General features: G+C 42.2%; 1 protein-coding gene across 2 annotated transcripts in view; it reads left to right on the top strand.

Moving 5' to 3' along the window:
- Window positions 1–13,617, top strand: part of cacna1bb (calcium channel, voltage-dependent, N type, alpha 1B subunit, b) — a 152,282-nt gene that overhangs the window by 122,576 nt on the left and 16,089 nt on the right. Inside the window, exons 34-43 of one of the 2 annotated variants that reach the window (XM_047569844.1) lie at window positions 421–585; window positions 1,600–1,710; window positions 2,554–2,637; window positions 3,431–3,433; window positions 4,852–4,968; window positions 5,996–6,061; window positions 8,603–8,694; window positions 8,819–8,969; window positions 9,573–9,700; window positions 10,702–10,798. In XM_047569844.1, coding sequence (XP_047425800.1) covers window positions 421–585; window positions 1,600–1,710; window positions 2,554–2,637; window positions 3,431–3,433; window positions 4,852–4,968; window positions 5,996–6,061; window positions 8,603–8,694; window positions 8,819–8,969; window positions 9,573–9,700; window positions 10,702–10,798 — 1,014 coding nt within the window. Of the gene's footprint in view, window positions 1–420; window positions 586–1,599; window positions 1,711–2,553; window positions 2,638–3,430; window positions 3,434–4,851; window positions 4,969–5,995; window positions 6,062–8,602; window positions 8,695–8,818; window positions 8,970–9,572; window positions 9,701–10,701; window positions 10,799–11,710; window positions 11,808–13,617 lie in introns of both variants that reach the window. The other variant, XM_047569845.1, reaches the window with a different exon arrangement.

Below are 13,617 nucleotides of genomic sequence, written 5' to 3'. Positions count from 1 at the left end.
AACTGATTATTTCCACAGAAGCGGCAGTTATCTCTGGCATGACAAATGTTTTATTCGTTAGAAATCTGATTTCACGCTAATCCTCTTCTAAACATCACTTCAAGGCAAATTAGATCAAGCATGGCCTACATTACCCTTAAACAGAGTGAAGGACTAGTCGACTGAAGGATTGATGTACTTGAACTCTTCACCCCCACTTCACAGCAGATTTGTAAAAGTCGTGCTGTTTGTTGTCTGCAAATGATTGGCTTGTCACATCACAGAGCTTCAGTTCGTTGTCTAATCTTTTCTTGTCACAAAATGCTTTTAAAAAATCTGTAGCAGCACAAAAAAAAATAAAAAATCTAATTCCAGTTTTCGCTAATGAAAGATGTGAACTTCCTGTGTCACCTGCTTTTGTCTTGTCTTTCCAACAAACAGAGGGCTTGTATCGACTTTGCCATCAATGCCAAGCCGCTGACGAGATACATGCCCGAGAACAAGCAGTCCTTCCAGTACAAGATGTGGAGATTTGTGGTGTCGCCTCCTTTCGAGTATGGCATCATGACTTTAATCGCCCTCAACACGGTCGTCCTGATGATGAAGGTCAGTTCTTTCTCTTTGCTACAGAACGTAGAGCATTGACTCAGCTCTGCTTACATACTGTTAAAATATTAAAAAGCATTGTAGAGGATTTTACAGGTAAATGTCTTCTTAAGGCAAAGATGCATCTATATTTACATCACCACTCAATAATTACACACATAAGACCTCCATCAACTTACTACTGGGACCCTAAACAGTACTTCTTGCTCTTATATTGAAGTATTTGTATCATGTCAGTATCAGTTTAGTGTAGGGAACAGAAATCTGTCATTGCCTGGTACTTGGCCACTGCTGGCCTGTGCCTGGTTGCTTAAACCAGTTGCAAAAAGCAAGGTGTAGGTGTCTAACAGTTTTACATGTTTGCCTATCACCCTCCTGAAAATAAAAGATTAATGCTGGAATTCATTCTGATATTGTAGAACCAATGAAAATGTATCGATAGCTAACCTACAGCCCTCTCTAATTGAAGCATCATACCATATTGAGGAGACACAAAGAGGTCTGGGGGGCTCAGGAGACTTGTTCTATTTGCAATGGGTGAAGTGAGGGATAAAAAAAGGAAAGATTGCAAAAGGTAGTCGGTGGTTGAAAAAGTATAAAAATGCCCTGATGACGGCCAATATGGCCGCTACATGTAGGCCCATGTGCTTTTCACCAGTTTTTTGCCATGTAAATAAAGGCTTTATAAACGTTTTCAACCACAGAATGCCTTTTAAAATCTTTTCTTTTTTGATCCATCATATTATATTTTCTGTCAAGTGAAGCAGAAATTGATTACCTAAATTGATAATCCTTTATTTCTTTTTGGTAGCTAGCTAATCAGAACTATGAAGGCTCATACCGATGTCTTGGAAGTTGACCAACATCTAACAGAGACACGTACAGCCCACATCATTTGAATGTCATAGTCACCTGCCATCATGACAGATTTAAATTTTAAATATGATCAAGCTCTGACAGATGCTTTTTCACCTTTCGCCAGCATTCAGTGTGTGTTTCCCCTTCTACCCTCAGTTCTATGGAGCTCCAGACCTGTACGAGTCCATGCTGAAATACTTAAACATCGTCTTCACTGGCCTCTTCACGTTGGAGTGCATCCTCAAGGTTATTGCCTTCAATCCACTGGTGAGCTGTTTAGATCATATGCCGCACTCTGTCATTGCCTGTGAGGATGTGTTTCTGTTTACACCCAAGATTCAGATGTATCTTTTACCTGTTTGTCGTACAGATTTCCAGGATGTGGGTTTTAATGGCAACAATTAGGAAGGTGACATACAGTCACACTTAGGAAAACGTGTATGGATGTTTCTTGAAGCACTGTGGTTTCATTTGTGCAAAATTACCAATCAAATCTAAACAATGGCAGGAAGTATATCCAGTCCGCAGGAGTACATAAAAGGAGTGTAGTTGTTTTTTCGAAATAGGAAAGAATAACAAAAAGAGGCGATCAACAGAAGGGTGAATGCAAAGAACAAATCTTCTCCCAACGTGGCAGCGTGTGGCCTGCAGCGAAGCATTCCATCTTTGGCTTTATTCCATTTACAAGGCCCATTTATTAAATGGCTTTTCTCACACACCACTTACCTCCACCTGTTTAGCTGTTAAGCCTGGGTGACTGGGATCGCATCTGCCATCATAAACTCTCTGCTGCTGCATCTCTTCAGAATGCAGCTGCAAGTCCTGACAGCAGCATCTGCCCCGAGGAGCTGGATGACTGACTCAGTCTGCAGGCACACGGGCTGCAGGCAGCTACTCACAATTAAGGAGTTTCTGTCAGCATTTACGTGTGTGAGAGTGTTCGTTTTGTGTTTTTATTTTTGCTGATCGTGTTTTTCTTTGAGTTTGTGAGAATGCCTTTTGTTTACCAATGTATTATTTGCATTTATTCATTTATATATGTGCTAATTTAACTGAATACACTGGATGAGCGTATGCTAATTGTGTTCCTGTGTCTTCTTCACCTTTTAGAACTACCTGAAAGAACCTTGGAACGTGTTTGACTTTGTGACTGTGATTGGAAGCATCACAGACATTTTGTTCACAGAGATAAATGTAAGAGCAAACACCACCACGGACTTCACATCAGAAGCTTGTCCAATCAGTAAAGCAGTGTTGAGTAGAAGCTGTAGTTTGTGTGCTATGTGTATTTTACTTCTGTAAGGAACATACTTTACAACTGCTAGTGCTGTATATTATCATTATCAGATAATCTATCTTCCGTTTTTGATGTTTTTGTGTATGAGCAGCCCCAGGGTTATGAAAAATACCCATCATAAATGTATTCAGGTTCTTTTATTCATCAATTTTAAAGCCAACATATCAGCCAGTCCCCAGACTGGTTGATTATAAAAGAAAATGCTGCAACTTGACTTACAGACTTAAAAAATTGATTGACCTAAGTACACATTTACATGTATTTTTTTTCATTTAAGATGGGTCTTTTTGCAGTTTTACCAGCTTGAAAATCGTGTATGTAGAAGGCATGCTTTGCTCTGTCTCAGTCCTCGAATGAAAAGCTAATTAGAGTATAAAAACAACATAAAAATGAATCCGTAAAACAAAGGCAGGGCAACGAGGAGAGTATTTCTGCTGTTACTGTCCGGACGTGTAGTTTCCTCTTCGAGATAAAAGACTGAGGACTGAGGCACGTTAATGTAGCTTTCTGTGTGGCAAAGTCAGTCTTTGTGTGACTTCTCTTGATGTGATCATTAGTCTTCTTTTCTGTCTCTTCTCTCTCTCGCTTTCCTCCCTGCTTGTTTCTTTTTCACTGTTTCCATCTTCTGCTGTGTCTTTCCTGGCGCCTGTGCCCTCACTCTGCCCCTTCTGTCACATCTGACACCTCTAGACGGTAAGTGGCTTTTCTTGTCGGCTGCTGATTTTGTCAATTCCTTTGCCAGCGTGTGCTCCTCTTTCCCCACAGACTCGGTTTAAAGTGTTTACCTCCTAAATCCTCCTGAAAAACACGCATTAAATGTCTGTTTCAACGGTAGCGAGACTTTCTAAAACCAATACAGGGGCATATGATGTGATGTCAAAATGTTCACTGCAAATGATGTTCACCACAGTCAATCATTTAGTCATGAAAAGGCAATGGAGTTGTAATCATTGCGTCAAGATCCACAAATGGATCAAAGGCCGTGATTCGGCGAAATACTAGGCTGATTAGGTTGCTATTTGTCGCTTCCAGGCTGCGTTATCTCGACCCTCTGGCCTTTCTTTTGTGCCTGGTTAAAAATATTTTAAGAGCATAACAGTTTCAAGCCTCCTTAGGGCTGACATTTAATGAGGTAATTAGAGAAAAAGGAGAACGAAAATACAACCATTTCCATCTGTGCTACTTGCATTTACGGAACTGAGGGGAGTCAAGTGGAAAGTTGTGGTGTATACTTGAACAGTGCCGGGCAAGTGACTTCTGAAACAGAATGTGTGACTTATTACTTGTTACTGTAATTTCAAAGTAAGTAGTTACATTATTATATTACTCTTTGAATTGTCAACGTGGACAAAAAGCTCAGAGGAGCTGGCAAATCACAGTGAGAACATGTAGATTCCTCACAGATAGTCTGTGCTACGAGGTGACAGGGCAGATAATTATCTATAAAGAAGAAGAATGTCGTGACTCTTGTCTTTACATTCCTTATGTTCTTTATGCCTGCTTTGTTTTTCTTCCCCCTTCATCCCATCTGCTTGACCAACAAATAACAACTGTCTTATTTTGTAGACACATTTTTAAATGATACCAGTGATAAAAAAAAAAAAAATAATATATATATATATACATATATATACACACACACATATATATATATATATGTTGTATCTCTGTGATCAAAGTCAAAGTAACTATTCATAATGTGAAGTAGTGCCACAGTAGGAAATGCTCGGTTTGCAGCAATTGCATGCATCCATCAGGTACTGCATGGTAATTTGCATTCTTCATTTGTAACCAGATATTTATAAGATTCAAGATTTAGATGGCATTTCCTCAGTGATCATCTTCAGCTCATGATCGTCCAAATATATACCTAATTTTGTAATAGATAGTGGCCTTTGTTTAAATGAACATCTTTGTGATTGCTACTTTAAGCTCCCGGTGCGGGCAAATCGAGTCTTAGTGCAGTGGCAGTACAGTTTGTTTGATCTGAGCAGAGCGTAATACCTCCCTTAGGGTGACCACACGTTTTCTCCAGAGAACAAATCCAGACGTGTTATTGCCTTAAATATATGGTCCCGTGTATCAAAATACCTCCTATTTTCTCCCCCTAGAACAAGATGATCAACCTGAGCTTCCTGAGGCTGTTCAGAGCGGCTCGTCTTATCAAGCTGCTGCGACAGGGCTACACTATACGCATCCTGCTCTGGACCTTTGTCCAGTCCTTCAAGGTGAGCTGAATGCAGAGTGACCTAAACACGCAAACTAACAGAGGGCATCTCTGGATATGAATATGAAGCGTGTGCTTGCATCTCCTCGTCGTGTGAGTGCAGAGTGGTTTACAGTCGAGTACATTCGTACAAAACAAAGCCCAAACAGTGAGGCGGAGGGTTCAAACACAGGCTGGGGGATGCTGCAGAACTCTCCTGATGCCGGTGTTAAAATCGAACTAAACGGCTCTCAGCCGACAGCAGCCCGGATTTTCACAGAGTGCCGGTTTGCTCTCCAAATCCCCTGGGACAAGTTGAGTTAAATGTGGAGTGCCGGGACCACAGCTGAGGGAATTTATAGCAGGTTTAATGTCAGCGGTGAGAGCTTTTAAGCCCGATGAAAGCGGACAGTAGCTACAAAGTGTTAAAAGGTGGCTATTTAATTACAACACTCGCTGGCCTCCTCCTCACTGGGAAATAAATAGCTGGTTGAAAGGATCAACCCTGCAGGTTGGGTTCACTGCTGGGGTTCTTAAATACAACTGTAAAATCTTACAAGGGTTCTAGTCCTCTGTGGAGAATCAGATTTGTGAGTTTGTGTGTGTGCATCGAAAGAAAGACAGATCAAAAGAGGGGCTGTGTGTGGCTCTGTGAGAGTGTGTGTGGGTATGTATGTGTGTTGGAGCATTTACACAGCTATTTTTCTGAGGCCCAGCTTGAGTTTTACACTCTTGAAGGACATTTTTGCATTTTGGTCCAGTCCTCACTTCTTTACAAGGCTGTTTGAGGGTTAAGACTGATTTTTAGGGTAAAGGTTAAATCTTACAGTTAGAGTATGGGTTGGGGTTTTAGGGTTAGGCACTTAGTTGAGATGGTTAAGGTGAGGTTCTAGGGAATGAATTATGTCAGCGAATATCCTCACTAACATAGCTGTACAAACATTTGCGAGTGTTGAGGAGAAAAAGCAGTGTATTTGTGAAGTTTGGTGTTAAATGTATCTGTTTTGACCATGAGCACGTTTAACCTGCATCTGTGTGTTTGTTTTCAGGCCCTGCCATATGTCTGCCTGCTCATTACCATGTTGTTCTTCATCTATGCCATCATCGGCATGCAGGTGAGTTGTAACGGGAACAGCTGGACTAAAGCGAGTCTGAGTGTCGTGATTGAGTAGTGTGTTCCTCTATAAATCTGGATTTTCCTTGAATTAATTATTCAGGGAACTGCGTGGGTGTGTGCCTTAGACTACAGACTGTGTGTATTGACATCGTCCTGATTCTTTTAACTTTGTTGCATCTGTTAACTGCAGAACAAGCCATGATAACAGCTCATTAGCACGAGTACATGTGGTTGTTGTTTTCTCATATTCATATTTGTTGTCTGTGCAGCCCCTAATTATTTGAAGAAGAAAGCTGCAGGAAAATGGAAGTGTATTAGATGTGTTCAACAGTGGTGCAAATTTTCAACAAATTAACTATAACTATACGTAAGGCTAGCTGAGTAGTTTTAGTAGTTAGTAGTAGGGCTGAGCTAATCTCTCGGTTGAAAGTCATACGGTGGCTGCATGGAAGGGGGGTTGACTCCAGGACGCTGGAACTCACTGTTAATCTTTCTTGAGGTGTCGTGGGCCTGACTTAACAAAACATCGGTGAAAGGAGGTGCCCACTAGAAAACCCCAATGATATGTCGCATACTGCCTATTAGCTGGTGTCTTCTTGTTGGTTGCTAATTGGTAGCTGACTACTAGCTTGCTCGTTGGTTTTTTAGTTGGACTGAGCTTCCTAATGTGTTTTACCTCAGATCTTGGCACAAGGGACTGTAACATCTCCTCTTGTGTAATAATGAATGCATAAGTCAAGTCATGTTGACCTGAATTGTAGGCTTTTCCCATAGTTGTACAGTGATACTACTGTACTCGTGGTACAGCCTTCATTGCACTCAACTAGTAAACTAGCTAACTAACTAATGTAGCTAACCAGCTGACTCATGCTATGTCTACAGTATGAGCAAAAACAGTTACTTAATGGCCAGACCATCCTGAAGTGTTGCTCAAGTGCCTGAAGATGTACAAAAAAAAGTGCAACACATGGCAAAGCCTCCGATGACTGTTTCGATGACCGCTTTACATCATCGACTTTGACTGGCAGCGAGTTGTAACCAGCTGCATTTTGACCGGTAGTCTGGACAAAGCTATGGTGAATTTATCTTATTTGTAACAGATTCAGCTCTTAGTGCAGAACTATGCTTCTCTGATCAGTTCATAGATTGTTCATGTCGGGTTATCCTTAGAGGGTCACAGGGGGGTGCAACCCTATCACAGCAAACACTGGGTTAGAGGTGGGGTAGTCACCAGTCTATCACTGGACTAGCTCAAAGAAACAAACAACCATTCACACACACTGTATAAACACCGGCTAACCTAACATGCATGTCTGTGGACTGTGGGAGGAGACAGGAGTATCACCCACACAGGCACATGGAGAACATGCAAACTCCACACAGAAAGGAACTGGACGGCCAGCGAGCTCAAACTCAGAACCTGCTTGATGTGACAACAGTGCTAACCACTATGACTGTGTCACCAAACTATATTCCATGCACCTGGGATTTAGACTGTGCTGGTAAAGGCACAAGAGCTTTCTCACTGATTCCAGTCGGAGTCTTCATTAATTCTATCTTAACAGGCATTATACATTATAAATAATACCTGACTGTCATATGGATGACAGTGTATGGAGGGGCTCAAATATCAGCTGTATTTAGAAGCTGAGACTCCTCTAGGGCCAGATAGAGCCAGACGGTGCATGAGAGCAGTAAAGTTATTCAGGTACAATAACAGTCCAACACAATATCCCTGCCGTACCTTAACTGTCAGGCATGGTCTAATTTGCTCAATTGTAATTACTGGATTAGTACTAGATTATTCCTTATGTTGCAGAGGAAGCTGCTTTAAAGAACCTACTCACTGTAACTTTGCTGAAAACTCAACTGGTTAATGTTCCTGTGCAGTGTCTGGATGTTACAGTGCATTCATATTTGACAGCTGTCAGCGGTCTCCTGGGCCCACAACCCAGTGTTTATATGCCGGCTGAATGGTTATGCCAAGAGGCAAATAAATATTTTATAATAAGACCTCTGGGTGTTTTATTGGACTTTTGTGAGTTATGCCATTTATCCTCTCTCTCTCCTTTGTTTCATTCAGTTCTGGTTCAGATCAACGAAGCTTTGCTGGAGACACATTTTGAAAACAACGGCATACATTGTATAAACAAGTGGCACTGGTGTTGTAGCAATGTGGACGATGACAGCATGAATTAAAGATAACAGCTTTTGCAAAGCAGTTTACACAGAGCTGCAGAAAACCATTTCAAAACCATTCAAAACCACCACTGCATTAGTGCCTATTATAACTTGTGAACAGAAATAATAATTGCATGTAATGAACGTTGGATTGCTTGTAGGACATGATGTTTATGCAAATGTAGAAAAAAATTTAACATTCACAAACTCCCGTAATAAACTAGTATAGAAGAGATGTGCTGTGTTCGGGTGTCACTCTGTTGTTGTCTCTGTGCTACAGCAGTTCATTAAAGCGCTCTATGCCTTTCAGAGTGAGACTTTGTATCCTATAACACCACCTGCTCTCCTGTTGCCTCAGGTGTTTGGAAACATTGAGCTGAACGAGGAGGCTGCCATAAATCACCACAACAACTTCCAGACCTTCTTCCAGGCACTGACCCTTCTCTTCAGGTAATCCTGCTTCCTTTGTCCACTGACTGCTTCTAATATAAATATACTACATATATATATATATATATATATTGTCACATTTACTCTTGGCATGTACATATCCTGTGATTTGTGCGTCTTGCAGGAGTGCGACAGGCGAAGCGTGGCATGAGATCATGCTAGCGTGCCTCAGTAACAGACCGTGTGACAAGCTCTCAGGAACTGCAGGGAAGGAGTGTGGAAGTGACTTCGCCTACTTCTACTTTGTCTCCTTCATCTTCCTCTGCTCCTTTCTGGTCAGTACCGTTTTGTGAAAAAACAGTGGGCCTTCCCATCTGGTCTGACATCACATGTTCTGACTGAACTGAGCTCTACAAGCAAACACTTGGAACGGTCTTGTAGTGAGTTATATAAAGGCTCACATGGCAGTTGAATGCATTTGATGATGAAAACGCTGAAAATGAATCTGATCGGCACCAGTTTAGTCTGGCTGTTTATGAGTATTGCGGTTTGAATCTTTTCTGTGATAACATTCTGATCTTGCACCAGTGTTGATGCATTTTACATCAGCCAGCAATGAACAGTAAATACTGGAGACGTGGTAGAGAGGAATACGGAGTCGGCTTTCCTCTCTCGGGCTTTCAGGAAGAATTTAATTCTAATAAAAATGTTCTCCCACTGACTAAGAAATTAGAGGAACCTAAACAACACAAATCACCTGGTGCAAGGGCCAAACACAGATGGTTTTATTTATTAGGCCACAGCTTCAATCACCAGAAATTTTATTCACTCACTGATTTTAGTTTCATGTTTCTTTCTACATTAAAATTCAGTAGGTTAAATAAAATACACTTTTATGCGCGGCATTAATTTTGCACTCTCGTGATTTCTTTCACCAGATGCTGAATCTCTTTGTGGCTGTAATCATGGACAACTTTGAGTACCTGACCAGAGACGCCTCCATCCTGGGGCCTCATCACCTTGATGAGTTCATACGCGTGTGGGCGGAATACGACCCCGCTGCCTGGTAGGCGCGCTTTCTGAATAACGCAGCTACAGAAAAGTCCACGGTTTATAGGCGGTGTCGGAGGTTTTGTCACAGAAAGGTGGGCCGGGGAATGGTAAACTCTCAGGCTGATAAAAAATAAATAAATAAATAAACAAACAAATCCCTTCTGAGCAGCGATGGGTGAACGACATTAAGCCTGAGCCTCAAGTGCTGGCTGGAGCTGGTGACGAACCCCGCCGGCTGGACTGATGCATGTAAATCCAACGTTCCGCTCGGTCGTCCACTCAGCCCTTCCTCACTGATAAGATGGCAGGCTCCAAAGCCCCTCTGTCTGTCACCGTGGTGTGAAGAACAACTATTTCCATCCCTCCAGCGGGGGAATACATTTTCATGACGGGTGCCCCCCCCGCCCTTCACACTGACCCGACACCGTTCACCTTGACTAAAGCACAATACGCACGTTTTTAAAGCGAGGCGGCGTCCGTCTCGGATCATGTACGGCTCATTTAGTTTTAACGAAGGCTTCGCAGGAGCCTTGTCACTGAGTCAGGACTCCAGGAGAGGTGCGAGATGTTAAATATGAAAGTGCTATCACCTGACAGACATTACGGGGGAGTAATTATTATTTATTCCTTTGCATATAAATGAGCTGCTCTCAGACGGGCCTGCAGTAACTTCTCAGCCGACTTCACTCATCGTTATGTCGAGCAACAAGTGCAATTAAGGCTCATCATTTTCCATTTTAATAGGTTTAAACTACTTTTAAGTCCAAAGTTGTTGTAAAAATTACATTTTCATTTTCTGTGGGATTTGTCTGGGTAAGTTTATATTTCACCACTGAAAATGCAGTTTGACTTCAATTTGGCCATAAACGTAGTTGTGAAGAAGCTTTTTTAACAGAAAAATAAATAATGGTCCCAAATATATTATTTTAACTATATATTGTGAATGTTATCACGGGCTGATTGTTATTGATAGATGTCACCTCTAACCTCTTTAACATGTTTCATCTTTTACAGTGGGAAGCTATGCTATCAGGATATGTACAAATTGTTGCGTTTAATCTCGCCGCCACTGGGCCTGGGGAAGAAGTGCCCTAACAGGGTGGCTTATAAGGTTTGCACTCCCGCACAGTCCTTTTTGTTTTCAAAGGGGCTGTGATGGTTTCGGACAGTGAATGTCTGTTCTCATTCCCCGCGGTGCCAGAGAATGACCCGGCCGCACGTATGCATACAAACACTCATCAATCCTCCACTAACCGGTCCGGAAGGTAACCATGGCGAGTGCAGGAAACAATGCAACAATGCAAGTCAGGCGGTGGAAGAAAAAAAAAAAAGAAAAGAAAAAAAAAAGGCATCGGTTGCAGTGTCAGAGATGTTTTCCTGCCTTTAAACACGAGAGGGAGAGAAGAGCGGGGAGGGAAGAGGGAGCATTGTGTGCTTTGTTTCCACTTTGGTTACCGCTGATGTCTCTTAGCATGCAGAAACAGAGGGCATCTCGAAGGAATACCCCACTGGAAAATCTAGCTTTTGAGTTGTAACTGCACCTTAAAAAGGTGTCTATGATAAGCTGGAAGTTTCTCAAAACGGAATAAAATATGAATTCGCCGTAGCCGCTGTGAATTCAATCCAGGTGGGGAACGCTACTCAAAAGATAGATTTTTGGTGGAGTATCTCTTTAACAAATAATGCACTCTCATTCCCAAATGCATACCTTCCACCAGGATCCTTCCATCATCCGACATCTTTGTGCAGGGAATCCGGAGCATCCCTCCCTCCTTCCTCCTCTGGGATCCATGCCTGGATCTCAGAATCCAAACAGAATGGTATTCCAGACCACAGTATCCTGGAAACCTTATTAACAAAGGCTTTCTGTTTTCTCCTCTTTCCCCCTTCCCATTCTCTCTCAGCCATTCCTCCTTTCTGTTATGATGTCACCTCACCTACCCCTCTTAATTCCAACACTTCCTCCCGGGGGAAAATCTCCACCCCTCCATCCATGACCTCCTACCAACCTTCCCCTGGGAAGCGGCCGCATGAGTTACCGCAATATGTACGAGATGCTTCGCGACATGTCCCCTCCACTAGGTTTGGGAAAGAAATGTCCACCACGCGTCGCCTATAAGGTAGAACCATTCCTTCCTCCTCCTTCCCTTCCAGTCTCTGCTGGTTCCCTGCTTCCACCTGTCAAACGTCTTCAGCCTTCTGTCGGAGGGTTTTAGTCAGTGCCTTCTGTCCTGCTGATGTGATGTTCCCTCTGCTGATCCGTGCACGCTGTGTGGCCTTGTACTGCTCTGTTGCACATTCTGTTTGTCCGCGTAACACTGATGAATGAAAATAGATTAGAGAAATACAAAAACTAAAATTAGGTCGATTTTAGGTTATTATTAACATATTTGTGAATGTAATTTTGTGTTGAACCTCCGTAAAATTAGCATCAGTTTTGCACCTCAGCAGAGCCTCTGTTTGCTTGTTACTTTTACTTATTGCTCTGTTTTATGACAGTCTCAGCACTATCATCTCGAGCAGCAGCAGGTGGCCGTTTTCAGCAAACAACCTCTGATAAATCCGCTGTCCACCATCTGCCCAGCATCCGTTAGCAGACAAACAAAGTTAGCAACTAGCTGGTGAAGGCAGGCGCCTATGTAGCGGCTACAGTCAGATATTTTACAATGTGATTTAAAGCATAAGTGTTCAAAAGGGGGTCTGCGACCCCTAGGTGGTCCGTGGAGGTACTGCAGGGGGAGGCCGTAAAATCTTGGGTTGATTAGACAAATTAAAATTTATTTAAATACACATTAACATGAATCCAGCATATTTTAGTGAAGGGATAAATGGAAGCAGACGACGTTTCACAACTTTCAGTCAGCACTTCACTCATTCAGCGATACAGGAGCGCCACACTAGCTGAGACCTGTCAATCTAAGCTTCCTGTACACAGTAGGACCCGCCCCTATCGCTGCTGAGCCAATCACAAGGCCCCATATTCCAAAAAAGCGTTGAATAAGCTCAGCTGGACTTGTAGAATTTCTTGAAGACGTTTCGCCACTCATCCGAGTAGCTTCTTCAGTTCTGATGAACTAGTGGGAAATTGAGGTTTAAATAAGAAAAACTCTGTGGGTAGCACCCACCAGAAACTTGCTTGACCAGAAACTGGGGTCACTAATTACCATAATGGCTGATACTTACCTGTCCTTGAATGGGGGGAACTGTGTGCCTAGGCTAACTTACCCTATGAATAGAGCTCTAACGAGGCTATTGTCCATGGGAACCTGGAGGCTCAATGTGTGAATGTTGTTGAAACTTCTTGGGGACAGAAGTCAAAACTGAATTATAAATAGTTGGTAAATTAAATCTCAGTCCACCTCCTCTGTTTAGAGAAGGTTTCTCCAGGTCATGGTTTGGATTACCATGACCTGGATGACTGAGAACCTTCACAGACAAGGCCCCATATTACACAATGACTCTGTCAGGTTCCCCACAATTGGCCAGGAGCCTATTCAGTTGAAATAATTTAAAATACTAATATTGAATGCAACACATATAGTAGGTAGGGGCTACATGCATTTTTTTGTTTTGTTTTGTTTTTTAAAAAAAGACTAAAACATCCAACTTCTGCTTTTAGCTTAGAAATTACATTCCCATCAACCACATACAAGTATTTAATCTTAGTGCTGCATTTAAAGCAGCATGTCTGAAAATGTATGTGAAGGAATACATGAAGGTGCCTGATGCTAATAAGGATTTAGTGAGTCTTTATCACTCATCTGTAATTCAATACATTTTAGAATATTTTTACCATCCGCTTACACTATCAACTCCTACACCGACTTGAATGATTGAGATCCTAACCCATGCCCTCTATACGTGAGAGATAAAGTGGAAGTCATGTGTACACTTCAACAATCCTCAGGTAGTCCCTGCATCAGCTGCTTA

Source organism: Mugil cephalus, chromosome 19, assembly GCF_022458985.1.
Source record: "Mugil cephalus isolate CIBA_MC_2020 chromosome 19, CIBA_Mcephalus_1.1, whole genome shotgun sequence".
NCBI classification, from domain to species: domain Eukaryota; kingdom Metazoa; phylum Chordata; class Actinopteri; order Mugiliformes; family Mugilidae; genus Mugil; species Mugil cephalus.
This window is presented reverse-complemented; position numbering and strand designations above follow the sequence as displayed.